Raw genomic sequence first — 25,014 nt, forward strand, 5'->3', positions numbered from 1 at the left:
GCTATTCTGTTAATTGCTTCATTCTTTCCTACTGACATTGGAAGGAGGAGGGCTGAGGAACACTTTTGACTAGGAGCTGTTGATTCTTGGGCTAAGGATCATCTTGCACCTTAAACTTTACTCACCAGGGAATAATTGCTGCTATTTTGAGGTAGATCTTGCCTCTTGGCCTCTACTGCTGATTTGCATTAAGCATAACTTAAAATCACCTTGGTAGCTCTGGAGATCTCTGGAGTTGTCACTGCAACAAGACACACAGTAAACATTAGGTGGGCAAGGATTTAACCGACTCTTTACCTACCTTTACATTGTCACACACATTTCAGTTTTGGTCCCTGAAGTTGTTCAGTATGACACAACTGAAGCAGCAAGACAAGAGCAGGAAGGTCCCTCCTCATCAGTGTGGCCCCAGCTTCTAAATTTAATATGTAGGACCAGGAAATACTTCACTCTGCATTGAAACCACTGAGCTTTTAAACACAGGGAATTTGTTAAAAGCCGTGGAAATTCACAGTAAGAGTTATATGCACAACACCAAACAAAACAACAGAAACGTGTTACAAAAAGTTAAATCTTAGAACTTTAAAAGCAGTTTGCACATTGTCACTAACGTGGCATTTGGGGGAGCAACTACAGAGAAGCTTTTGAACCCACCTCAGATGGAATATTTGGAAAAGTTCCATTTGGTCCACAGCAATGAGGTGATGGGCCCTCAGCTGCTGTCTGAATGGCCAGGGATGTCCTGGATTGATGGATGTTTACTTGTACAGATCAAATCTGTAAGCTGGGTCGGCTTCTGAACTTGCCCATTGATTGAATCAATCGGATGTATTGGTTTAAACACTCAAACATCTTGCACATAAATATGCTTCTTTTTTACCTTGTGGAACTTGGGAAAATGTTTAAGCTAACCAGAAACAGCCACTCATTGGAAAAAAAAAAAGGAAAAAAGCCTCCACTTGGGGCTTAGAGGACAACTAGTAAAAACTTTCCTCTGCAGACAAGGCCACAGCTATTTCCTCAGCTAAGAGCTCGGAATTTGGCCCTTGAACTTAACCACGGCCCATGTTTGTTTAGGCACCAGTGGTCTCCCATGGCCTCAGTTTGCTCCCACTGATGATGACAAACCCCACATCACTAAAGAGGAAGTGGGGTTGGATTTATGGGCAACATGAAAGCCACCAAGAAATTCAGAAGTCTCTCATACAAGCGCCTGTGAGAGTCTCAAGTCACAGCCCAGGCCCGCGTACCAAGAGCTGAAATGCATTCTGCCTGGCCAGCTGTCCTGGAATATAAACATGCAGGACATTGTTGTAAAGGAAGTTAAGCACATTTGTCTTCAGATTATTCAGTATTATTTTCAGTATTAAAACTCAAAAGATTGTCAAACTGAACTGTGATATTCACATCCAAAAGACCAAATAAGCAACCTTCACAAATAAGCAGTTAAATGTTACACATGAAAGGCACACAGAACATCCTTGAGAGAACAGTCAGGCTTTCTTCTTCAAATGTCACAGAACAATAGCAAGCAAAACCTTTTTGCTTAGAACTCCCATATTACCGTGGCTGTGAATTGCTGGCCCATAACTATTAATTGCAACAAGTGTGATTTAATCACCCCCTGTGCAACCAGCAGCAAAATCCTCTGCTTCTTACAGGAGCACCAGAAATGAAATGCCATCCGAAGGAAAGGAAAAAGTCTAGGAAAAAAAATACATTTTGCAATTTTTTGCAATCTTTAAAAAGTGAGCAGGTCTTTAAAATAGGAGATTTCTAAGCATCAGGAGGGCAAAGTACCACATCTTCAGTTCACCCTGATAACACAGTAATTAAGAAACACCTACAGAATATGGTAATTCTAACTTAAGATACCTTTCTTACACCCAGTATGAGCTATTTTTGCTGTATCAAAGGGAAGAATAATTGAAACATTATTTGTTATGATAATTTAATGAAAAAATGCAAGCATATTTGCTTTTGTTGTGGGAACACAAACAGAGGGTTATAGGAGGTCTTTCAAAATGGAAGTCAATTAAAATACTAACTTCAAACATCTCTCATTACGCTCTGAAGGAATTTTGAAAACCATTTTAAAAATGACCACAAGTTACAGTAGCTTGGTTTTAGATAAACACTGCACGCTATATTGAATATAAAAATAGATTCTATTTAATAAATTTGTATCTAGTACACTATAAACATTTATGAAAGTGTTATTACAAGGGTAAAGAAAATTCTGCAGTAATATTTCAAGTAACTTGATAAAGTTTGTTCATGTAACATTGATCACGAAATGGACACAGTAGAAAGGATTTTCCTGAATCATCACACTTTATTTAAACATCAAGTTAATTTTTTCCTTCAAACAAGGACTGCTGGTATTGGTTCAAGTTAGAGAGTGGGCTAATTAAAAAACACTATCTTGCTGAGACTGGGCATCCCACACCATTATTCTCCAAGCATTTGTTGCAGCATTTTCCTACATTTGAATCTGATGTTGCATTGAGTTGTGGGACAGCTGAATTCGATTTGTCAAGAGTTGAGGAATGAAGTATGCTCTGGGTTTGTTATCTGCTGGCCTCTACTGTAAACTTTTCTGCTGCTTTTTGTACTGAGCGTCTTGCCACTGCCACTAGAAATGTCTCTCTGAGAAGTAACATTTTCATCTGCAGGAGAAAATGACCTGATGTGAGGAAACTCTTCACAGTACACAGTCTGTGCTTGAACATTAGTATTGGCTTTTTGTTGAGGATACAAGAGAGGCATTTCACCACAATCCAGATACATGCTTCCATTCCCAGAACTCCATTCACTACTGCTTCCATCATCTCTTTCTGGAGGGTCTTTAAAATCAAATTTTTGACTTCTCTTAGACTTAGTTTTCCATTTTCCACATGATTTGATACATTTATCCTCTTCCAAGCCTGTTCTTCCATTCTTGCTCTTAATCATATGATGAGTAGGCCCAGAGCTGCTGTGGCCATTTGTAACCCTGGGTATTTGCATATTTTGTAGTGCTCCCTGACCAGCAGAGGGAGGAGCATCACCATTACTCACAGCACACAATGGTCCTTTGTCTACATTTGCAATGGGGCCATATTTTTCTCTTCTTCCATCTTCATTCGGGTAACATTCTGGTAGAACACCTCTAGAGGCACCATCCAGATTTTGAGAATTATTCCTGTTCCGAATATCTGAAGTCACTGTTTCACAAAGCACATGTTGAGTTTTGGTCTGCATTCCATCAAACTGCTGTCTCAAGTCACGTGGAACACGCTTCTGGACAACTTTATCAGTGGCTTTTTCAGTACTGCTTTCACTACATGATTTGCTTTCCATGTGGTGTGACCTAGTCCGAAGCACACAATCTCTCTCGGAGCACTCACCTCCAGGATCAGAATTTAAACGCAGAGCTAGGAGAGGAGGGAAAGAGATAGATAATTAAAGAGAATGTTAATATTGGAAGAAAAGCATTTTCATTACTACATGCATTAAATCAGTATGCTCAAGAAGAGCAGGACCACAGAATCCAGCTCACCTGGGCAGGCAGATTTGCGCTGGGGAATGTGCCGAAGAGGCGTTTCCAGCCCTTTAGCCATCGTAGCAAGTTTACTGGCAGCATCCATTATTTTCTTTTCAGCTCTGACAAGAATTGCAGAGCATGGGGGAAAAAAAAAGAACAAAACCAAAAATAAGTTTAAGGATAATTCAACTGGACATTTTAGTTCAAGGCAATGTTACTGAGAGTCAGAGAATTCTGACAGGACAGTGTGCCAGGCAGCTCAGCAGTGACCTGGCACCAACACGCGCACCCTGGCAAGGCTTCAGGCCAGGCACTGCTTGCTCCAAGGTGAACAAACAGCAGACTGAGATCTACACACCTCTTGCACAGCCAACAGTCATTTCCAAACACACTTGAACTTACCCTTCATGTTTGCCATTATCAGTGAGCAGCTGTTGAAGGCATGTCAAGTAGTATTTGCGCATTTTCCGTGCTGTCTCTTGGCGCTCTCTTAAAACCTCCACTTTAATCATCTCAGCAGCTCGTTCCTTACTTTCACGGATATAACAAAGCATATCACCTACAAACACACTTCATTAGTACCAGTTTTCCCCCAGAGTGGGGAAGAAGCCAACACCACAAACTGGGATTGTCTAGCAGACCTGGCAGCCAAGACATGGATTCACCTGCCAACATTCCACCAAATCCTCGTGCCAGTTGTTGCCTACTGGATGAATGTCAGGGCAAACCACAGCAGGTCTGTATGAAGCATCAGAAAGGAATTCAGTTGTCTCATTCTGCATCTTAAGCAGGCACAGGGATTTGGGAGGAATGTTGGCTGGTAAAAATATGGTCTAGAAACTTTTCAATGGCCATGCAGAAATTTGGGGACGTGCTGCAGTCAGGTAAGACCTGGTGCTACACGTAATTCGTTCTCCTCAAACAGAAGGTTGCTGACTAGGCCAGAAGGCAGGATGCAGCACAAGAGAAAAGCAGATTTTCTCTCAGCACATGCTGCAGACTAGGTAGATTTTTTTTCTGGAGAAGAAAGATCAGTTCTCAAAATACACTTTGCCACTTTAAAAGACATACTACAGTACAACAAAGGAAGGATGGTAAAACAAGGCTTTGCTCATCACAATTGCATGTTGAATTTAGGGTGACAATTCCATTTCTCACAGTCACTCTAGTAAGATGGAAAAATTTATTTCTCATGTGATTTGGTTGTCAGATTCCTGTCCAAGCTGGCTGAATGAAGAAGCAACAAAGTAATTTATTTTCCTCCACTAAATCTTTAACTAAGACTTTAGTACTTACACTTAATCTTGCTCAAAGCTTTGATGTAGTGAGCACGCATTTCTTCCAGACCTTTCACAGAGTCAGAGGGTGCACAAGGTTTTGAGATGCCTTCCCTTGGCAATGACCTGAAATGCATACACATCACACTGCACAAAAAAAGCAACTTATATCTTCCCAAAATAAGAAATCATCTTGTTTAGTTTTGTAAATACCTTGGTGGTGATCCCTGGTCCTTCAGTTTAGTCTTCATCTCAGAATTTTGTGCAATTAGAGCTCCTGGAACCATCTCATTTTCTATTAAAGAAAAAAAAAAGCTGAACCATAATTCACTACATTTCTCTAAATTCAAATTCAAGAGATGCTTATGTAATAACTGCTGCCTCTGGTACAAGACCTCAATGTCACAAAGCATCATTAGCTACAGTACAGCTGTTGCAGTAAAAAGCAGACAGGAATCAATCCCAACACACTTCAATGAAGTCTGAATATAAAAATCATCTCATACAGTAATTAAATAAGCTTAAAGCCTTCATATGCCATTACTAACACTAAACTGAAAAATCAACTGTACTTGGAGAGGAAGGACAGGATAAAATAAGGGTGGTTTTGACAAACATTGAAAAAATAATTATTAATTTGTGGGTTAGCAACTGTGCCTTTGAGATATAAAGACACAAGATAAAACTTGGTAGGTTTTGTCAATTACTTGTGGTGAGGGGTTTTTTTGTTGGTTTTGAGGTTAATAACCGAAACCCCAGTATCCACTGAAAACTGAAAGATCCTACAGATGAGAGAATCAAAGTTGTCTTTAGGTGACTAACAGTCCTAACCTTGGATTTGCTATGACTTAGCTTCATATTCCTTCACAGCAAGCTGAAGATGTTTGTGGGCCATCTCCAGCTCTCTTTTCAAGTCCTGGCACACAGCCTCTCTTTTTTCAAGCTCCTGGCAGCAGCATTTGCAGCACAAATCTTCCTGAGACCCAAAGTTCCTTTTTGTACATTTCTGACTTGCAACAGTAATTGCTAAAAGTTATACATCAACATGGAACCAAAAAAAACCAATCAAGCCCAACCTATTTTCAGTGTTCTACTTAGTCCTCTTCTCACAGGAAAGTGTGTAATATTTTAGCCCAATTAAACTAATCACAAGAGGCTGGTACCCTGCTCCAGAAGGTGCAGCAGCATCTATCAACTCATACAGCCCTCACAGCCTCCATGCACTTCCATCAGTGATGATCTGAGTTCTTCAGTCAGCAAAAAGTCTTGCAGGTTAAATGCTTTTAGTATTTTTTTTTTTAAATAACAACATTCAAGCAGGGTCTTTTGAAGTCAGCTGAAGGAAACTGTCCCAGCTGGAAAGCCTCACTCATGTCTGAGCCTGGTTAAGGGATACACAAAGACTGGGCTCCTTCCAGGCCAGCGCTGGCTGCTCCCCACAGCCAGGCCAGGGCGCTCTAGAGACAGGAGCACTGCAGTGCTGGTATTGTTCTGTCTTAATAGACCTCCTCGTGTTGGTGTTGAAGGAATTCAAGCCACACTACAGGCACAGAGCCAAAAACTCTCTTGGGTTTTGGTGCTTTATACTTTTCAGTTGCGTAAGAACTCAAACTAAACAGAAAGCCCCAGGGACATGTGTCCCTCCCATGAAGCTTTTCCCATCTACACTGTCTCCAGTTTTGCCATAGTACACGTGACAGCCTTGGGAAGGGCTACAATGCCAAAGAACATACTAGGCACAGGAAGTGGGGGGAAAGGGAAGAAGGGGAAAAACAAAAAAAGAGAGAAACACCACCCAGGGATTCACACTTTTTTTAGCCACATTCTTGACCAAAAGAATCAGAGAAGATTACCATGCCAGGTCAAGCAAGTTCTCAACACAATAGTATCTTTTACATGAATGCAGAATTCCTTGTCTTGTGTAATGCCAAGAGCAAGCAGTACAATTCAATTTTTGAAGCTCCAATCTAGTGTTACCCATTTACAAATATAGTTTAGACCATACCCTGCATATCATGGCCAACACTGCCTTGCATGTGAACTGTCAGATACTCCAAAGGTTTTGCTGCTAACAACCCCCAAAGAATGCACACACCTCTAGCAGATGAGACAGCTATTTCTTCCCTCCTGAAGAATGGCTTTAAAAAGCAGCAAACTACTAGCACTAGATAAAATGAAACCTCAAAGCCTAGCATTAAATCAGTAAACTGGAGACCAGTACCATTTGTTGCAGTTTGTGACTTTAACTTAGCTTTTGCAGTATTAAACAATGTTACAAGTCAGAAGAACTGACATCTTCCTGTATCTAATTTACTAATTAACTAACTTTGCATTGGGGTCATCAATAGGACATTGAACATTAAAGACTGCTACTAACAAGCTCAATTTGATGATATACAATCTGCCACATTAAGATCAAACCCAATACCTTTTTCTGTTCCAGCTTCCTGCAAGGGTGTCTGTCTTCCCAGCCTCCTTTGTGCCTCTGCTTGGTGTCCAACACTGCACACAGGGGGTCTTGCCACATCCCCAGTGTTTCCTGCACCATGTTGTAGGTAAGGGTACGATTCTTTATTTGCATTACTCACTAGCTCTTCATATTTCTGCAATTGAAACACACTTCCTGAAAACACAACACAGCAAAAAAAGTGTTCTATACCACAACCAATGCTGGTCACCAAGTAGCTTTAGAAATTTTAACACAGGTACTTTAAACCTGCAGTAGAACCACAGATTACAAGTCCAATAGTGAAGAAAACATCTATTCTATGATATAGAAGTTGTATTTAGCATAACTCATTGCAACAGCAGTGCCTGAATGTCTTGAGTATTATTTGGAAATGTCAGTAGCCCTTAACATTGCAGAACTACACCCTGTCTTTGAACTGCAGAGGATAACTTACCTTTTAAATAGAAAAGACATTACTAGGAAATTAAAAAGACTTCACTAGATAAGGTGGTCCAAGCCAACCAATGTTTTGAAATTCAAAGGCATATTAAGCAGTTTACCAAAAGACATTTCATTTCCACTGCAGAAGGTGCATAAGGCACAGGAAAAAATTATTCTCTTTATCATTGTGGATATGACTTGTGACATGAAAACCTTTAAGACCCATTTACTGAAGAAAAATACATTAACCTTAAAGACATGGTAACATGCCATCTTCTCTTGAAAAACAAGAATTTTCTCTGTCCTATTCTCAGATAATTCCCCAGCTACAACTGCTGGGTAGCAATGGCATTTCCGGTGGGATGCTCCCCACAATAAAAAACTTATTACAAGCCTAAGCACTGCAAGAAGAGGAATCTGCTAAAACAACAGAAACAAGGGCTTTGGGACACAATTTGACTCAGCCCCAAACTCCTCTAGAAGAGGGTAAGACATTTTCCTCATTTGGGCAGGCACACAGAAAAAGATTTCCTAGAGGCACAATAAAATAGGCAAGACTTTTATTCCCAAAACAGAGCTGACTGACAAACTGACCTACTGCAGGCAATTTGCAAAAAGGATTTTTAGTTCTGCAAGGTTTTCATCTTTGAATGTATAAAGATGAAATATTTTCATCTTTATTTGTATAAAGAGGATGGAAAAAAAGCGTAATATGATCCATAATCACTACTGCAAACTGGATTTTACAGCTATGCAAAAATCTGAGGTGGGTTCTGTCATTACAGCCCATCAAAGACATTACAAAGAGCCTTTAACAGGTTCCCAACCTCAAGCAGGTGAATTAATCTCCTTAATTTACAAGCCTTTGCATAAATGACATTCCTAATCTGACCTTCTCTTCTTTAAAGACTGAAGATGTCAAAACTGCATCCTTTTCCTTCTCACTTGTTAATGGTAGATTTAGCCTCCTTTAAGCTTTAGAATATACCTATCAATAACACAAATGTTGAATTTCCTATTTTTCATAATTACATGGGTATTTCATGGGAAAAAAACAGGCCTGAGTGACTTCTCAAATCCCTTTTCTGATTGGCAGTTATAACTTACAGAAATATTACCTCTTTCCATTCTCCAATTACATGGGTATTTCATGGGAAAAAACCAGGCCTTTTTCTGATTGGCAGTTATAACTTACAGAAATATTACCTCTTTCCATTCTCGCTCTTTCTTTTCCAGAATTGTGCACACCGTGTTTCTATAGGCCTTTTGTAAACAAGCCTTCAGTTTGTCTTTGCCTTGACTGGTTAATTGAACATGAGAGCCAAAACACTTGTCCTTCCAAGAATGTTTACTCTGTGTGCACTTGACCAGTTCTTCATGAATTTCACTCAACAAATACTCCAGCTCAACCAGAGTCTTCTCCTCATACCGACTCATTTCATCCTGCAGTCTCTTGGCTTCCTGAGCCTCCCATTCTCGCTGCTTTTGGCTTAGTAACATCTTGATTTCTGCCTCTTTCTGCATGGAGAGATCGTTCTTCTGCTTTGCAAGGTCCTCCTTTGCTGTTGCAAGGACCTCTTTAATTCTGTTTCTATGATCATCTAAGAATGATTGGTAGTCTCTCTCATTTTGCTCTTGTATCTGCAGAATTTCTTCTTGTTTTTCTTTGTTCCACTGCACACGGGCTTTTGCTACTTCTGCTTTGACAGCTGCAGGGATTTCCTCATTCTTTAGCTCCAATTCCCTCCTCAAAGAAATTATCTTTTCTTCAAGTTCTTTAACTCTTAGTGCAGGTGTCTCTGTACTTTCATATTCTTTCTTCCATTTCTCCTCAGCAGCTGAGAGAACCAGGGCTAACTGGCAAATAAACAACACAGTCATTAGAAATATATACTCACATTCATAGATACACAAAATGTAACTCTGAGTCATTAAAAATCCATTGGGGATATTTTCAATTTATTTAATAAAAATTAAACCTATATAGGCAAAAAACCAGTGTGGAGCAGAGTACCCAACAAACATCTTTCCTTAGTGACTCCCTGTGCCTATGTCTACATTCATCCCTCAGTAATAAATGGGATTTGAAGACTTCACTGTTTATCAACTCACATATAGCAGTATTTTGGGCTACCTGCTCTGCTGTAGTCTTTTGGTGTTCCTTTTCCCATTTTTCTTGTTCTGTCTTTAGTTTTAGTTTGTACTCTTGCAGCCACTTGGCACGAGCTTGGGCTAAAGCTGCATCTACCTTTAAACAGATAAAAAACCTGCTTCAGTAGGTAGGTAGGTACACTGAATACATTTTTATTATTACTTTCATGTAACAGTGCAAGAACAGATTTCAGTTTGGATTGCCCATGTTTATAGAAATTAAAAGAATCAGACCAGCAGCACTTCATGCATTTGATGCAAAAATTATGCCAAAATTAAAAATACTAAATTTATTTTTAACAAAATTATATAAAATCTAAGGCAGTGTTGCTCAGTTCTGTTCAAAACTCCTACAAAACTTGTTTAACAGTGTGAAAAACAAATCATATGCTACAGTTTTTTAGAACTTTTTTAAGAACTCTATTTCTAATACAGCAAATATCAATACTAAACTTAATAGGAAGTTAGTGAAGGAGTCCACTTTCTTTTTTTTTTAGGTGACTTAAGTGGACACAGCAGTTTCACAGACTCCAGGCAGACAGAACAATTATTTGTTACCTGGCTGGCAAGATTTTTACAGTATTTATTTTCCAGTTCTAATTCAAATTCTTTTAAGGCCTCTTCAGAGGCTGCATTTTCTTTCAGAGCCTTCTGGATCTGCACCCTCTGGTCTTCAGCAGCCCCTTCTAACTCTTTTGCTGAAGCTTCATCCACAACTTGGTCAGTTTGGCAACTGCAGTCATTATATTCAGCTACAGTTCTTCTCACTTCTTCCAGCCTACTTTGCCATTCTCTTTCTAATTTGGCAAAGACTTGTTCTTTATTCTAAGAAAAAAAAAAATTTTTTAAGAAAATCTCCCCAGTGTCTAAATAAACAGATTTCACTGGTGTTTAGCAAATGAAACACTGTTTACATCGATGATCCTCCTTAACAGGAGAAGGACAGAACCATGTACAGAGAGGAGAGGTTTGGGGACTCAGAGCTTTCTCCTATGGGATAGGTTACACAAAGGATTTCTACATGATACCTGAGTGAACCAACAGAAAGCATAACTTTCACTCAAGCACCACAGTGGAAAACTCCAGCATACTACCAGCTGTGACATCCAGGGTATTCTGTTTGATACTTTGCAAGATCTAGGTTTTGGGTTTCTTTAAAAATATGAAATGTGTAATACCTAATGACTCCTTCAGAGGCTTTTAAAATGACAAATCCTTAAAAAGGAAGCCAATTCCAATGACAGAATAACAGTACATAAATCTAAAGTTCTGTTTCTGAAAATAAACAGCAAAACAACAATAACATTGAAATTCCCTGATCTAAGTTCCACACCTCCTTTTCTTCCTTTTCCCAGCGAACTTTGGCTAATGCAACTTCTTCTTGAACTTGCTGGTTTTTCTCTTCCAGCCACTGCTTCTTTGCTGCTCTCATGGACCTGATGTGTTCCTCTTCAAGCTCAGTCCTCAGAAGTTTAAGGGAGAGTTCCTTTTCTTCTAGTAGCTGTTTCTTGAGCTAGACCAAAAATAAATAAATGAAATATTCTCCAAGGCACAACGGCTTTGGTACAAAACTATAAGAATGCACGACAGACGTGATTAACTCTCTAGAGGCTGTGCACTGATCTTACAGATGACACCTAGACAAGAGATTTAACTGTCAAAAAAGGTGTTTTAAGATATTATATCAGAGGTTATTATAGGCTATTGTTGTAAAGTAAGTTTTTGTATCAAGCATCTTTACTCCCATCATACTTTGAGCTGCACCTCTTGCTTACCTAGACAGTTGATCTACTTCAGTCATTGCACACTAATATCTTCAGAAAAGCAAAGATTTAAATCAAATCAGTCTGAATTCATTACTACTTTAAAAAAACACAGTATTTTTTAGATCAGTTTTATATAGGGAGAAGTAAACTTGTATCCTCATTCAGGGTTTTTTGAAAGTGTCTTATGAATGTAAAAGCTCATACTGCTGACTAAGCATCCTCAGAAGTCACAATTATGGAAGTTCACTACATGAAAACAAACAGTTATTGGAAAGAGTTACTTGTACTTGTATTTCAAAGCCCAGAACACAACACCAGCTTAATTTAAAAACCACTAAGTCCTGTGTATGAGCTTTCTGATTCAGCTGTATCTCTTCCAAGTAGGTTCTACTAATATTTACAAAATTAATACACTTATTAATATTACATCTTGAAAACAGAGTTGAATTATATGGTTTATAGGCAATTCCATTTGTACCTTCTCTTCCTTCAGCTGCTGCTCTTGTTGAAACTTCTGTCTTAAAGTAGTTTCCAAGGTGTCCTTCTCCTGACAAACTCCAATGTAACATTCCTTCACTGCCGTAATCTCTTTGTTCAGCTCCTCTATGTTATCCCTTCAAATGACAGATTACTTATTATCAATTAGCCTCGGAGAACAGCAAGCAGCTTTAAAATAAATGTAACTAGCAGTGAAGGTTAGACAGGAAACGTGAAAGTTTCAGTAGAAATGGAAATAATGCTAAGTCTTACTTTAACTGCGAGACTGTCTCTTCAGAAGTTTGAAGAAGCAGCTGCTTTTCTACAGCAAACCTCTCCATCAGCTCCTTCTCAAAATGTGCTTTGGTGTCCTTATGATGTTGCTGGTAAGTTCTTTCACACCTACAATTCCAAGAAAGGAAAAATAACTACCTGATTTCAACAACCTAGGTTCAAGTTTTCTGTAAGAAAATACCTTTAAACATTGACCTCCTCTTGTACCTGATAGCTGGAACAAGATTATGTGTGCAGGGTGAAAATCCACAAATTAAACTAAACTAAGTTAACAGATTACCTGTCAATGGCTTCTTGCTTATCATGATCAAACTCCTGAACCATCTTTCTCATCTCACAACAGAGGTCTTGATTTAAGCTTTTCAGTTTTTCCTCATTTTCCTTCAGTTCTTTAATAGTTGAAGTATGGGCCTGGACAAAGAAGGGTCAAGTAATATGGAGTTGTAAGAACCTTTTCTAATCATGACTTTTAGCATGGGGTGGGGGTTTTTTGTGACTTTTTTTTTTTCTGTAGTGGTAAGCAGCATCTCTGTCCTACCTCAACTTCCTGCAGCAAAGCTTCATTAGCCTTTTTGAGTCTCAGAATTTCTTCCTTTAGATTATCAGAAGCATCCTTCAAATTTGTAACAGGCTATGAATAAATAAAACTAATATTATATCTTTCAATACATAAATGATTTAGCAGTTAATGCTTTAAAAAGTTCAGAGTTGTCGAATAAAAATTGTACTTAAAAAATAAAAAACACGGGAAATTATTGCACTGCAAGATCACAGAATCACTGCTATTCTAGATGAATTCTTAAAACTCAGTATCATGAAGCTTTGCAGAAGCACACACTCAGTGCTGTGTTTGCAAGCTGAATGACAACAGTCATCCAACAGAGAGCACACTTCCCACATACATTGTACTCTATGCCACATCCAGGTCTCCATGCACAGATGATACAATCTGATCAATCCACACAGGGAAGGCAATAATGGAGTGAAGAGAGATGCAATATCAAGGAGATTCCTTATGGATCAAATTACCTGTCAAGGCCCTCTGAAGGCAATCTGTTAAATGTTCTGAATGTATAACCTAATGGTAGTATCAGCTCTCTTGCAGAAATTACAAGGTCCTTTTGGCTAAAGAAAACCATCTTTTTCCAATGAAACTTACTTCTAACACAAGCAGGGCAGACACAGGCACTCTCAAGCATCTAAGTCATCATTTTAGGACTCACTTAATAATGCATAGGCTGCCCAGGTTCTGCTTCAGTTGTTTTCTTTTCAAACAAAGATACAAAACCAGAGTTGCTATGAATACTCAACTATGCATAATTTTTTTATCTATTCTCATAAGAAGTTTTGGTTTTCTTCACCAAAAACCAGGAATACTTTACTTTTAAAGAAATGTAAAAGAACAAACCTCTGAATCTCTTGATGCTTTTTCTGCTTTCAACTGCTTGTATTCCTCTAGTGTCTTCTGGCAATCCTTAAGATTATTTTGTAGTTGAGTAATCTGGTTTCTCTTCATTTTATTACTGCTCAATAAACGTTCCAGCTCAGCTTTTAATTCTACAATAATTTCATCTTTAGAGAGTTCTTTTTCCATGTCTCTGTTCTGTATTGCACTATCAGGAAAGACATAACCATTCAGTATTTAAAAAACAAAAATTATGTAGCTCAAAGTCTGTGGCAGCAAAGAGAAGAGTAACTAATGCTACCAGAAATACCAGGATGTCTAAGATGTAATAGTAAAAAGCATAAGAGGATATGAATATCAAAGCTTTTCCATTAAGTTGCAATTAATTTACAGAGAACTTGTTAATTCAGCTGTTTCCTCAAAAGATTCATTCTCACCCTATGTGGAGGGTTTTGAAGCAACTCAACTGGTTGATGTAAAAGACAGCTTTAGCTTTAAGCAACTATGTGGAGCTTTGAGCAAGAAAAGTATCCATGAATATAATTCAACAATTAAAGGAACAGCAACATAGTCCCTACAAATCTGAAGACTTATTAATTAGCAACCAATATTTATTAATTAGGCAACAAATTTATGGTATTAGTACAGTTTCTGTTTCTCAGACTACCTGGCAATACAAGCAGTATTTCAAATATCTATCAAAAACTTATGTGTTGATCCAGTAGAACCCTCTTTGCAAATAATTTGCATAATTGCTTGAGGATTTAGAATTTTTCTTTCAACAAGAATCACTCAATACCTGCAGAATTTTGGCTTCTTCCCTGTGATTTTTTTAATTCCCAGTTCTACATAGGAATCACCCAGGCTCATAGGTTGCTCTCCACCTGCATCATTCAAAAACACTCCAAGCTTGGCAGCAGATTCATACAAAGCTATTTCTTCTTTCAGTTCCATTAATTCTTCCTGAAAGGAAGAGACAGAAAAAAAATTACACTGACCAGAGAGACTCCAAGCCAACATATCAGGCCATGATAACTCTACCAAAGAAAATAAACACATGGAGCTCTTCCTTCTAAATATAGTTATATTTATCTGCATTTAGGTGAATTGTCTAGCATTAACTTACTTATACTTTCATCTTTCATTTCTGATACCTCTAGCAAAGCATATATTAAAACTAAAAATTTGTTAGAATACAGAAGCAATATTCCGTATTGTTCTTGTAACAGTCCATCTATGAAGTATTATTTCTTTTGCTCTTCTGCATTCCTGCTGTCCTTGTATAGCAAAATGGATGACAACAGAAAAGCACATACCTGGAGAAACAGCTATTACTCTAGGACTTAATAGGATTCACAGTTTCCAAGACAACAGATTTAAATCAAATATATGAATTGGAAACACAGACTTCCACTGATGCTTTACAGAGGACTTTGTAGCATTCCATTTTGCTGACAAAAGATAAATTTCATAACATGGTATCTCCTCATTAAATTACAAGACTCCAAGCACACAGAATTTACATTCAATTTTTTTTCCAAAAGCAGGTTGGACAGAAGTATGAGATCAGATTTGTGCCAATACAATTGCCCAACTGTGTTTTAATTGGTGGGGAGGGAGGACGACCAACATGCAACACTGGGAGAGGAAGCAGTCAAAGATGATGTATTTGTTTCCTCCAAAAATTTAAAGTGTTTCAAGCACCAACTTCTTAGTTACAATGCCTCTCCCCACCCCCATCTAATGAAAACATTTTATTCAAACACAAAATATTCAATAAAATGAACCTGCAAAGCCTTGTTCATGTTGTTGCTTATAATCTGTGCAGACTGAGCTTGCTGCAACTGAAACCGTAACTGATTTGTCTCCTGCATTGAGCCTGTTGTAGGAAAGAGAAGGGAGAAAAAGAGCAGTGATAAATATGCAAGAAAGTCTATGCAATCTGAAGAAAAAATCTCTGTTAAAAATAGCAGTGTTGATTCTGGCAATAGACATCACTGTTTCTATTTTCTTGAGCTCACTAACAGCTACTAAATACATTACTATCAAAGGACTTCAATGTGTGAAGGTAGGCAAAAGTCAAACACACAAACTGCAAAACATTTCACAATCTATTTCTATGATACAGGTTTCCAAGAATCAGCCTCCAGCTCCTAAAACAATTCTTCTCACTAGGACTTGAATTTAGAATGACAATTCAAGTCAAGCACCTCAATACAAAATTAAGTAACTTGCATCCAAACCCTGTTTACTATGAAACAAGGTTTACACATATGCAACACAAAATACATATGAAAACATGTTAATCACTGTTGTTTGGGGTTCGGAGATGATGTTTACTTTTATTTCTATTTGGTTTTTACATCTTAGTCTAGAATGAACTTTCAGTCTGACTAATCCACTGCATAGGAAACAGTCTAGAACACAATTAGCCTGATGTTGATCCCACTTCCATAGAAACATCAATATGCAATTTAATATTTAGAAAAAATGAAGATATGCAAGGAAAGGGAATAATATGAGTAAAAGGCTGACCTGTTTGCAGTAAATTTGCACATTGCTTTTGGCTTTCTTCTAGGCTTCTTGTCAGTCGATTTATTATTTCAGTTTTCTCACATTTGGTTTCTTCCAGCATTTTTTCAAGTTGCTTAACGTGCTCTCCTAGATTTTTGCAAAGCTCTTTCTAGGAAGAAAGTATTCTTACTCATTTTACATCTAGAACTGTTTCAGATACAGAAAAATTCAATATATACAGGATAAAGGAGAAAAATAATCAATCAGATACCTAAAGGGGTAGAGGAGAGCTAAATCAAACACAGATCAAACACTATCCTTGGCTAACAAGTGACCTCCTACAGCATCAAAGTTCAGTTTCACTGGGAGGCAGTAATTGTACTCATATATAAACATACATGGATGAGAATCATTTCATATTTCCTAGAGCTGTTACTTTTCAGCACATCAGATTATCTCCTGTAATTAATCACATACACTTAGTCTACTGCAGAAAAAAATCAAGCCTTCACATGATATCAAGCCAGTCAGTTTATTTTAACTGAGCTTAAGCCAAGCAAGTGCCAATACTGTGTAACAGAGGAACTGTAGTTTCTTTTTCACAGGATGTACAAAGTAGACATTGATATGGCATTACTTAGTTAACTACACAGACCTGGGAGGCACAGTGCTGCATATCTACACCTTTTGACTTTTCTATCTTCTCTCAAAAAACAGATCTCCCTCTTTAAACACCCCAGAAATGCTACCATATATTTTACAATAGAGACAAAGTTTTATAAGCTTTGTTGTGGTACTAACAGACAAAAATTCAGGAGTGCATTTTGTTTAGAAGCAAGCACCAGTTACCTTTCCAAGTATACAACCCATCTATTTCTATATGTTGAGACAAGACTTAGAGAAATTTAATTTTATTTCCTTTATGTGAAATAAAAGGAAAATTTATTAAGACCTGGCTGGAATACACTGCTTGAATATTTCTAATAGTGGAATGGATTCTTATGACATATCAAGTGGAATAATTTCAGTAAGCTCTGAAACCATGTAATACAATCTATATCAAACTCCATCTTAAAGACAGCCTTTTACACCTCCTCTACTCTCAAATCCTTACTTCTAAAATAAAGTCACTGTTGAGGGGTTAGTCATCCTTCAGCATTTTGAGACCAAATCTTGGCAACAGACTATTCAATAAAAAGTTTCTCCTGTTTTTTTTTCTTGCAAGAATATCACATTATTTCTTAATGAGTCCTTTTCTTTCCCAGAGTTATTTGCAGAACTCCTTCAAAAAAAGATTGCACACAGAAGGAAAGCTCAGGAGAGCAACTAAGCCAATGAATTCCTGCCTCCTCTACATCTGCTGTTTACAAACTCACATTTTGAACTTACAACTGCCTGCAGATGTTTATAAAAACATACCACATAGGCCTCAATGTTGAGACTTTCCATTTTCTTAGCAGCTTCCAGAAGGGATTATTAGAACTGTAGGTCAAGAAATGCAGTTTGGGAAACATGGGGAGCTCTACAGTGTCCCCAGTACAGTACTCAGCATCCTAAAATAATTTCTCACCTGCTCTCGGAGTGCAGATTGTGCAGTATCAAGTTTCTGCTCTAATGACAATACTTGCTGTTCATACTTCTGCTTGAGTGCAGAAATAATGGCCTCGTGTTGCTCTCTGGCTCGCTGGAGGGCATCTGATCTCTGAAGTTCTAACAGCTGCTTTTGCATGCTCTCCATGGCCACCTCTGCCACTTTGGATTGCTTCAGAATCTGTAGGAACAGTAGGACAGTAGCTCCTAGTTACATACATTTCACTGTTGCTCCAGTATTCTGTACATCAGTTCATTTCTTTTGTGCAAAAGTTGCCACAAGTCCTCAGATGATGCCTGTGTATTCATACACAGTATTTTCAACCAATGAATCCTATCCATCCATCATGTATTTAGCTTTTGTAATAATCATGACCAGCATTTCAAGAGACTAGCACTTCTGTTTAATGCACCACACATTGAACTGTAGAGGTCTTCCACAATAAACAATCTAAAAATATTTACAATACCTGCTCCTCATTGGTAGTAAGAGTCTGAATTTGAGTTTCAAGGGCCTTGATTTGGCCTTCAAGATGCATTTCCCGTTCCTTTCCATTCTGATAGAGTTTCTGAGACTCATGAAGACTAAGAGCCAAACCATCCTTTTCATCTGAAGAAAGAGACATCATTGTGTGAGCACCATGGCCAGCCACCCAAGAGCTTCATGCAACACGACTGTTCAGTCCCTGCTCTACAGAACCATTCACTCTGCCTTGTACTGTGGAAAACAACAGAAGACTGAACAAAACCATTCAGTCTCCATCCAGCAACCCCTGTGTCCTCCTGGCAGCAGGGAGCACCTTACCTTTGACCATTGAAAGCTGATGATTCAAATACCTAATCTGCTGTGCACTCTTTTCTAGCTTTTCATTAAGTTCTTCCAGTTGTCTTTCCCTTGCTTTATTTAGAACTTGAAGTTGAAGAATCTGCATATTTTCTGAAGACTCTGCCAAATTTCAAACAGCATGCAGACAAGTGAGCACAGATACCAAGAAATCATCATTGTAATTCCTGCTCCAAAACTTTTTTTTTAATAGTGCTAAGTTCATTGATGGTGCACAAAATCTTTTTTTTATCCACATTTGATTTGCATCACACAAATTGCTCTGGCAGCAATGGCTGAAGGATTGTGTGCAAAGTACAATTCCAACCTTACAGCAAGCTCAGATAAAAGTTTCCTGCTGTGAACTCTCAGACTTGTGGCCACTACAAGTTTACAACAAGTCTCACAAAGTAGTTCTGTCATTTGAAGTGTATCTAACAGAAAAGCCCGATGTGGCATCACTCAGAGTGCACTTCCTAAGGTACAGTGAGTCATTCTTTTCCAATATTATGAAGGACAGAAAATGTCAACAAGGCTTGACATCAAGCCATCAGAAATACTTTTTCAGTTTCATCAATCAAAACTACATTTTCAGTGCCCAAAACTCATATACCCCCAGCAAAAAGAGATCATTTCTAGATATAAAAGATTCTATACTTCAAAATCATTTTATTGTCCTCTTACTGAAAAACTATTGAAATCAACATGTTTGCTGATTTCCAGTGAACATTTTACATCAGTTTATTTTAAATCTAAGCACCAAACACTTACTTTCATCATTGCCCAAGAATTCATGTTGCAAACCTTCAAACACTTCATTTCTTCTATTTCCTTCTTGGATTCCTGGAATATTTTGATGAATGCCATTTTGGTAGGGTTTATAAGTCACTTTGTAAGATTCTGGTGACTGGCCATTGACAACATCAGATGGAACAAACTGCTGTAGAGATGACAATACATACATAAGAGGAAATACATTAAAACTAAACTGTACTCTTGCTCAGTGAAAATATCTTTCATTTTACAGGTTGACATTAAGAAGAGCTCTAGTAGCCCTTCACTTTCAGACTCCAATCCAGAACACCATTTAAGCATGATAAAATTCTTCATGAAAGCTTCCACCTTAGAAAAGTAGTGAAGTATTAACTTAAACAGAGTAAGCACGCAATTAAGTGAATCACATTCATTCTACCTCATGGAATTCTACCAAGGCAACAGGAGAAAGAACAAAAATGATAACATGAACATATGAAAATTTAGTTACTAATGTCTCATTTTTTTAAACAGGCTACAGAAGCCTCCCATCACTGTTTGAAATTATTGGAAGAGACTGAAGACATTTACAAATATTACTATCAATAGCTAAAGTCTTGTGAAAATTTTCCAAGAGATAGAAAAATGTGTCAGCTTCTAAAATACCTTAATATGTTCCTTTGGATCATCTGAAAAATTTAATATTTTATTTTGCTGATTGTTAAATTCTGGTTTATGGCCATTTGTATAAGGCCTGAAGTTTTCAGGAAGATGATACATATTGTTCTCTTGGTAGCAACTTGGAGAGTTAAACCCATCTCTACCAAGATACACATTATCTGGAGCACCTTGGCCATCCTGGCCACAGTAATCTTCTTTAACATCATATAAATGTTTCTTCTCTTCATCATTATGTAGGCCATTCCAATTCTTCCCATGTTTTTCAACATGATCAGTTTGCTGGTCACACAAGAATTGTTCAGGGTACAGATTTTGTCCTTGTTCATAGCCCTATGAATGGATATGAGGTTTAGAATCCTAAAACTCAGATTTCACCCCACCCTCTTTTTCCTGAGGTTACCAGCCCTCAAATTAGAAATACTTCAAATGAACACCAAAACACGTCACCTACACTGATTTCTCTAATGAATTTAAACAACATTCAGCATGTTATTATGAACAAGCAGCAAATGCATTCCTGCTCATACAAGCTTACATTTGGAGGATCACTGATCAGTGGATGATCATTCCACCTTCCATCAAGCTTCCCAGGCTCGTGTGACCTAGAGAGACACAAGCAGCTTAACCATGTACTAATAACTTCAGGGAAAAAACAAACCTTCTTTTGTTAAATTGAGGCACATTACTGCAAATTGCACTACAGCTCCCCTTTTACTTGGATTACTTTTACACTCCTCATCAACTCAGACTTTGCTCTATTCTTGAAAGCACAACACAAATAATAAAAAGATGGTGCCAAATGCCTTACTGCTCCTCAGTCTCCTGAATGCTACAGTCTGAGTAACTGGAGAGTTGGTCTCCACTGTCCTCCAGCATATCATGGGGAAGATCTGTCAACAACTGTTGCAACTGAAATAGAACAAACAACATTCATTACATGCTCTGCAGGAAAATTCATACAAGTTCAGACCATAAACACTGGCAAAGTGGGCCATTTGCACAAAATCCTGGTTTTCTTCCTCCAAGGAAGAATTCACAAGACTGGAATTCACAAAGAGACTTTTACCACAGAATGCTTACCAGACTAGACTACCAACCAAAGCACTTTTCTGCCAAACTCTTGTTAAGAGAAGAGCTGCACCAGAAAGAGGTAAGGGAAATGCCATCAAATAGACATGTCCCAGGACAGACTAATGTCAAAGAATCAGCTGCAAATTGAAGATGCCAGGATTTCTCCTCTCTAAACTCCAGGCTAGAGAGGCAGTAGACACCCATAGCATGCTCTTTCTCAGAAGTCTGGATGGAAATCCAGATAAGAACTTGGCAGTCAGTATCACCACATTCAAGAAGTCATCACTGCAATGATTGGTGCTCTGCTCTGGGCCAAGCAACTGGACAAACAAACAACTAAAACCCACCCCAACTTCACTTCTCATGCTTTTCACGAGTGGCACAGTCTGCACCCTCTTTGCTCCTACCAGACTACATAAACCTTTTTCTTTTTTTTTTGTGCTTAAAAGATAGGAAGAAGCTAAACTCACAAGCCTTCAGATTAAATTACTTAATTATTTTTCACCTCTTGCTCTCTTGCATAATCTTCTTGGTCATAGTCTTCATCTTCGTGCTGAGTTTGTAGAGCTCCACTATCAAAGTCAAGGGACATTGTTTTCTAATATTGATTTGGCGTATCCAGCAAAACCTGCAGCAGGACAGGAAAACATCACACCTGAGCAAAACACATGAGGAATCAAAAAGCACCACCCTCATCATCTGAATTACTTAGCATGAAAACACATTATTTGTTTCTCATATATCCAAGCCTACTCACTTCCAAAAATTTAGCACTTAAAACCAGTATTTGGGTTTTTCATGGGCTGACTTAAGATAATTTCTGAAGTTCACTTACAATCAGACATTATTTTCTGCAAGTTCTAGTACTGTATAGTACACATATGATGTGCTACATGATGATAGTTATGTCCTCTTTTGTATCTTGCTCAGCAGTCTTCTAGAGAATGACTACATTTTGTATGAAAAACTGAAAGTATGCTATATAACAGCTCTAAAAGGAAAAATAGGGAAAGTATCACGGAAATCTGAAAAGGATCACAGGAGTTGCAGATTTCACGGCTTAAGAAGAGAGCCTTGACTCCCAGGAGCCTGTGTGCACTGAGCAGTGTGCTCGCAGAAAGCTGCTGTGTGTGAGTGCTGCTCCACGCTTGGTTACAGCATAACTTACTCCCTGTCGAAGGGACACAGGTGTAGCACATACTGAAGTCCTCACTTGGTATAATGTAACATTACAAGAGCATTAATTCCACGTTTAAAGTCACTTCATCACGTTTAAAGGACCTTCTTGCACACTGCTGTTCAGAGCGGGCAGGAGGCCTCACAACGCAGCCCCGTCTGTGTGCACCCCGTGACCCCTCACACGAGGCTCCCGCTTCCCCCACACCGACCACCGGCCCTGTCCCCGTTCCTCAGGGCCCTCCCCAGCCCCGGCTGTAGAGCGCACAGCCCCCAGAGCCGCGACCGGCCCGGAGCCGCACCTGGGCGGGCCGGGGCAGCTCCGGGGGCACCTGAGCTCGGCGCCGCCTCCTCAGCCCGCTGCGACGGCGGCGCGGGGCGATGCTGCCGTTGCTCAGCGGGGCCCCAGGGCCGCGGACGGCGGCGAAGCGCGGCCCGAGCAGCGGAACCCACCTGAGGCGCCGCGGCCACCCGCCCTCACAGCGCCCGCCGCGCTTCCGCATGGCACAGCGGCGCTGATTGACAGCCCCGGGCACCAACCCGCGGCCAGAACCGCCCTGAGCGGCGCTGACTGACAGCCCCGGAGACCAATCAGCCCCAGAGCCCGCCCAGCCGCGCGGGAGGGCGGACCCGCCCCCACTGATTGTTTGAAAGCAGGCGCGCATGGTCGCGGGAACGCGCCTGGCGAGCTGATTGGCTGAGCTGGCCACCAATGGCAGCGTGAGTTTGGTGGAGGGGCGGGGTCTCCGCGGGCGGGCAGCGGCGCCATCTCGCAGCGGGACGTGGCGGTCGCCGGGCAACGCGCGGCCGCGGGGTGACGTCAGGGGCCGCCATGGCGCTGAGGGGGCGCGGGGACCGCGGCCGGCCCAGCCCTTCCCGGGCAGCCTGCGCCCGGCTGCTCGGGATCCGCTCCGCTCCCCCACCTCGTTCTCTTTAAAAAGTTAAAACCTCCTCAGAAGGAGCAGATTGATTGCGCGGAGTCGCGGGCAGGAAGCCATTCTGACGGAGAGGTGGTTCCGTTTGTAACAGCCCCACCTGGTGCCTCGCCCTCAGCCCCGACAGCGGGAAAGGACCCCCGGGCAGAGACGTCTGGGTCATTTGTTAGAGGATTTTTATTGATGGGAGCCAACAGTTCATGTGTTTCAGTGAAATTTATGGAAGTTTGAGAAGGAACGAGCATGATGTGTCTAGTAAATGTGCGACATTATAGGCAAAATCAGCCAATTTTCCCAGAGGATTCTAGTAACCATTCAAACAGAGATTAATAAAGTCTCATAATTATTACAGGCATTAAATGATTCAAACAAGAACAAAAAGGGTTTAAATGTGTCTGACAATTCACATTGAGTTTCTCAAGAAAAATATTTACAAAACTTTCCAAAATTCAGACAACTTACTTTTCTTTTTAGCATGATTATTCCTCAGATCTCCACAGAGGAGCTGACATTGTATTTTACATGAGACAGCTGGGCCACAGAGCAGCATTAACAGCTTAAATGAAGGCATGTAAATGCTAGAAACCAAAAACTGAGAATGAATGTAGTTGATTCTAGGAAAATGCATGGATGTGTTGTGTTTGATTTTTATCTGTAATTAGTTGGATTATCTGCTTTCTCCCACATCAAAAGATTTTGATATACCTCTTTATTCCTCTAGCACCCAGTTATCTCTCTTTCCTTTCTTTTTACTTCACAGTTCTGCTTCAGACACATAAAAATATGCAGGAGCATCAGAACAAAGATCCAGGTCTTTTAAACGTTTTACATTGGTGATATTCAGAGAGAGAGACACTGCATTATACTGTGATATACATCACACACTGGCTCTGGCTGATCTTCTTCACTGGTGAAGTGAAAACTGATGAAGTGAAAAAAGTCCCTGAGTCAGCATCTTGACTGGCAAAGTCAAGAAACTTTGATCTCATACTAGCACAGCTCCCAATGTTTTTATTTAAGTCCTGAGTAACTTTGATTTGTACTAAAAATAGAGGTGGAGTTCTGCACATTTCCCTTCTATGACCTGTCATAAAACTCAGCTTTGATGCAAAAATCAGAACGGATCTTTCTCTCCACTTGACATGCCACAGAAGTAGCTGGGTTTGCTTCATTGCTTGCTCCGTAGTCATATCAAACACATTCTGAAGTTTGACAAGGTGTGAGAATAGAAAGGATATTCTGCAGGGGCTGATATCCCAGTTACAGTTTCTTGCCATGGCACAAAGCTCCAGCATGAGCTCTTGCTGGAGGCCTTCACAGGTGAGCAGCTTGCTTAGGATAGAATGGGCATGAGTTTGGGCTGCTAGCCCTGGAGGCTCAGGGTATCAAAAATACCAGACTATTAGCAAGGAAATCAACTACTAATGCTTTAAACCTTCTCACTGCTTTAGTGTATGTAATTGAATAGTTTAATCATATTATTATCAAAGAATGAAGTGTATTTTTGTGGCTATTAGCTGCGGATAAAAAAAAATGAAGTTGTTTTCTTGTAGGCTCTAAGTGTGGCTCTTTACATTACATTTTCCCCTCCAAGGAAGCTTGTCTTCCATAATTTTATAAGACCTCTCCTCTTGTTTTCTAGAGGAAAGAGCTCATACTACAGTGCTCCATTTACCATGAACACT

General features: G+C 39.5%; 1 protein-coding gene across 5 annotated transcripts; it reads right to left on the bottom strand.

Annotated features, from left to right (window-relative positions):
• Positions 1 to 2,026: 2,026 nt before the first annotated feature.
• On the bottom strand, positions 2,027 to 22,906 carry CEP152 (centrosomal protein 152). Of its 5 annotated transcripts, none has more exons than XM_039723568.1 (27): positions 22,848 to 22,906; positions 21,724 to 21,846; positions 20,956 to 21,056; positions 20,683 to 20,749; positions 20,133 to 20,477; positions 19,485 to 19,653; positions 18,696 to 18,836; positions 18,361 to 18,500; positions 17,871 to 18,071; positions 16,322 to 16,469; positions 15,574 to 15,665; positions 14,586 to 14,749; positions 13,790 to 13,994; positions 12,920 to 13,012; positions 12,662 to 12,792; positions 12,361 to 12,489; positions 12,089 to 12,224; positions 11,178 to 11,357; positions 10,403 to 10,669; positions 9,828 to 9,941; positions 8,900 to 9,550; positions 7,232 to 7,406; positions 5,017 to 5,098; positions 4,823 to 4,929; positions 3,929 to 4,085; positions 3,542 to 3,645; positions 2,027 to 3,416 (listed from the first exon to the last, which is right to left on the bottom strand). In XM_039723568.1, the coding sequence occupies exons 2-27, from the start codon at positions 21,808 to 21,810 to the stop codon at positions 2,536 to 2,538; spliced, it is 5,067 nt and encodes a 1,688-aa protein (XP_039579502.1). In that variant the 5' UTR covers positions 21,811 to 21,846; positions 22,848 to 22,906; the 3' UTR covers positions 2,027 to 2,535. The 5 variants fall into 5 exon arrangements, with proteins under 5 accessions (XP_039579502.1, XP_039579503.1, XP_039579505.1 ...); XM_039723569.1 differs by lacking the exon at positions 22,848 to 22,906 and adding an exon at positions 22,697 to 22,828; XM_039723571.1 differs by lacking the exon at positions 20,133 to 20,477 and having other exon boundaries at positions 2,028 to 3,416.
• Positions 22,907 to 25,014: the final 2,108 nt, after the last annotated feature.

This window comes from Passer montanus, unplaced genomic scaffold (genome assembly GCF_014805655.1).
Source record: "Passer montanus isolate IOZ18808 unplaced genomic scaffold, ASM1480565v1 scaffold5, whole genome shotgun sequence".
NCBI classification, from domain to species: Eukaryota; Metazoa; Chordata; class Aves; order Passeriformes; family Passeridae; genus Passer; species Passer montanus.

What these genes read in the sequence shown, in the direction of transcription:
- CEP152 (XM_039723568.1), bottom strand. Translation starts at nt 21,810, where the DNA reads ATGTCCCTTGACTTTGATAGTGGAGCTCTACAAACTCAGCACGAAGAT. An exon ending in ATCCAAAGGAACATATTAAG is followed by an intron (nt 19,654 to 20,132) that starts GTATTTTAGAAG and finishes TCATCTCTACAG; the next exon opens with CAGTTTGTTCCATCTGATGT. An exon ending in ATTCTTGGGCAATGATGAAA is followed by an intron (nt 18,837 to 19,484) that starts GTAAGTGTTTGG and finishes GAAATTTGGCAG; the next exon opens with AGTCTTCAGAAAATATGCAG.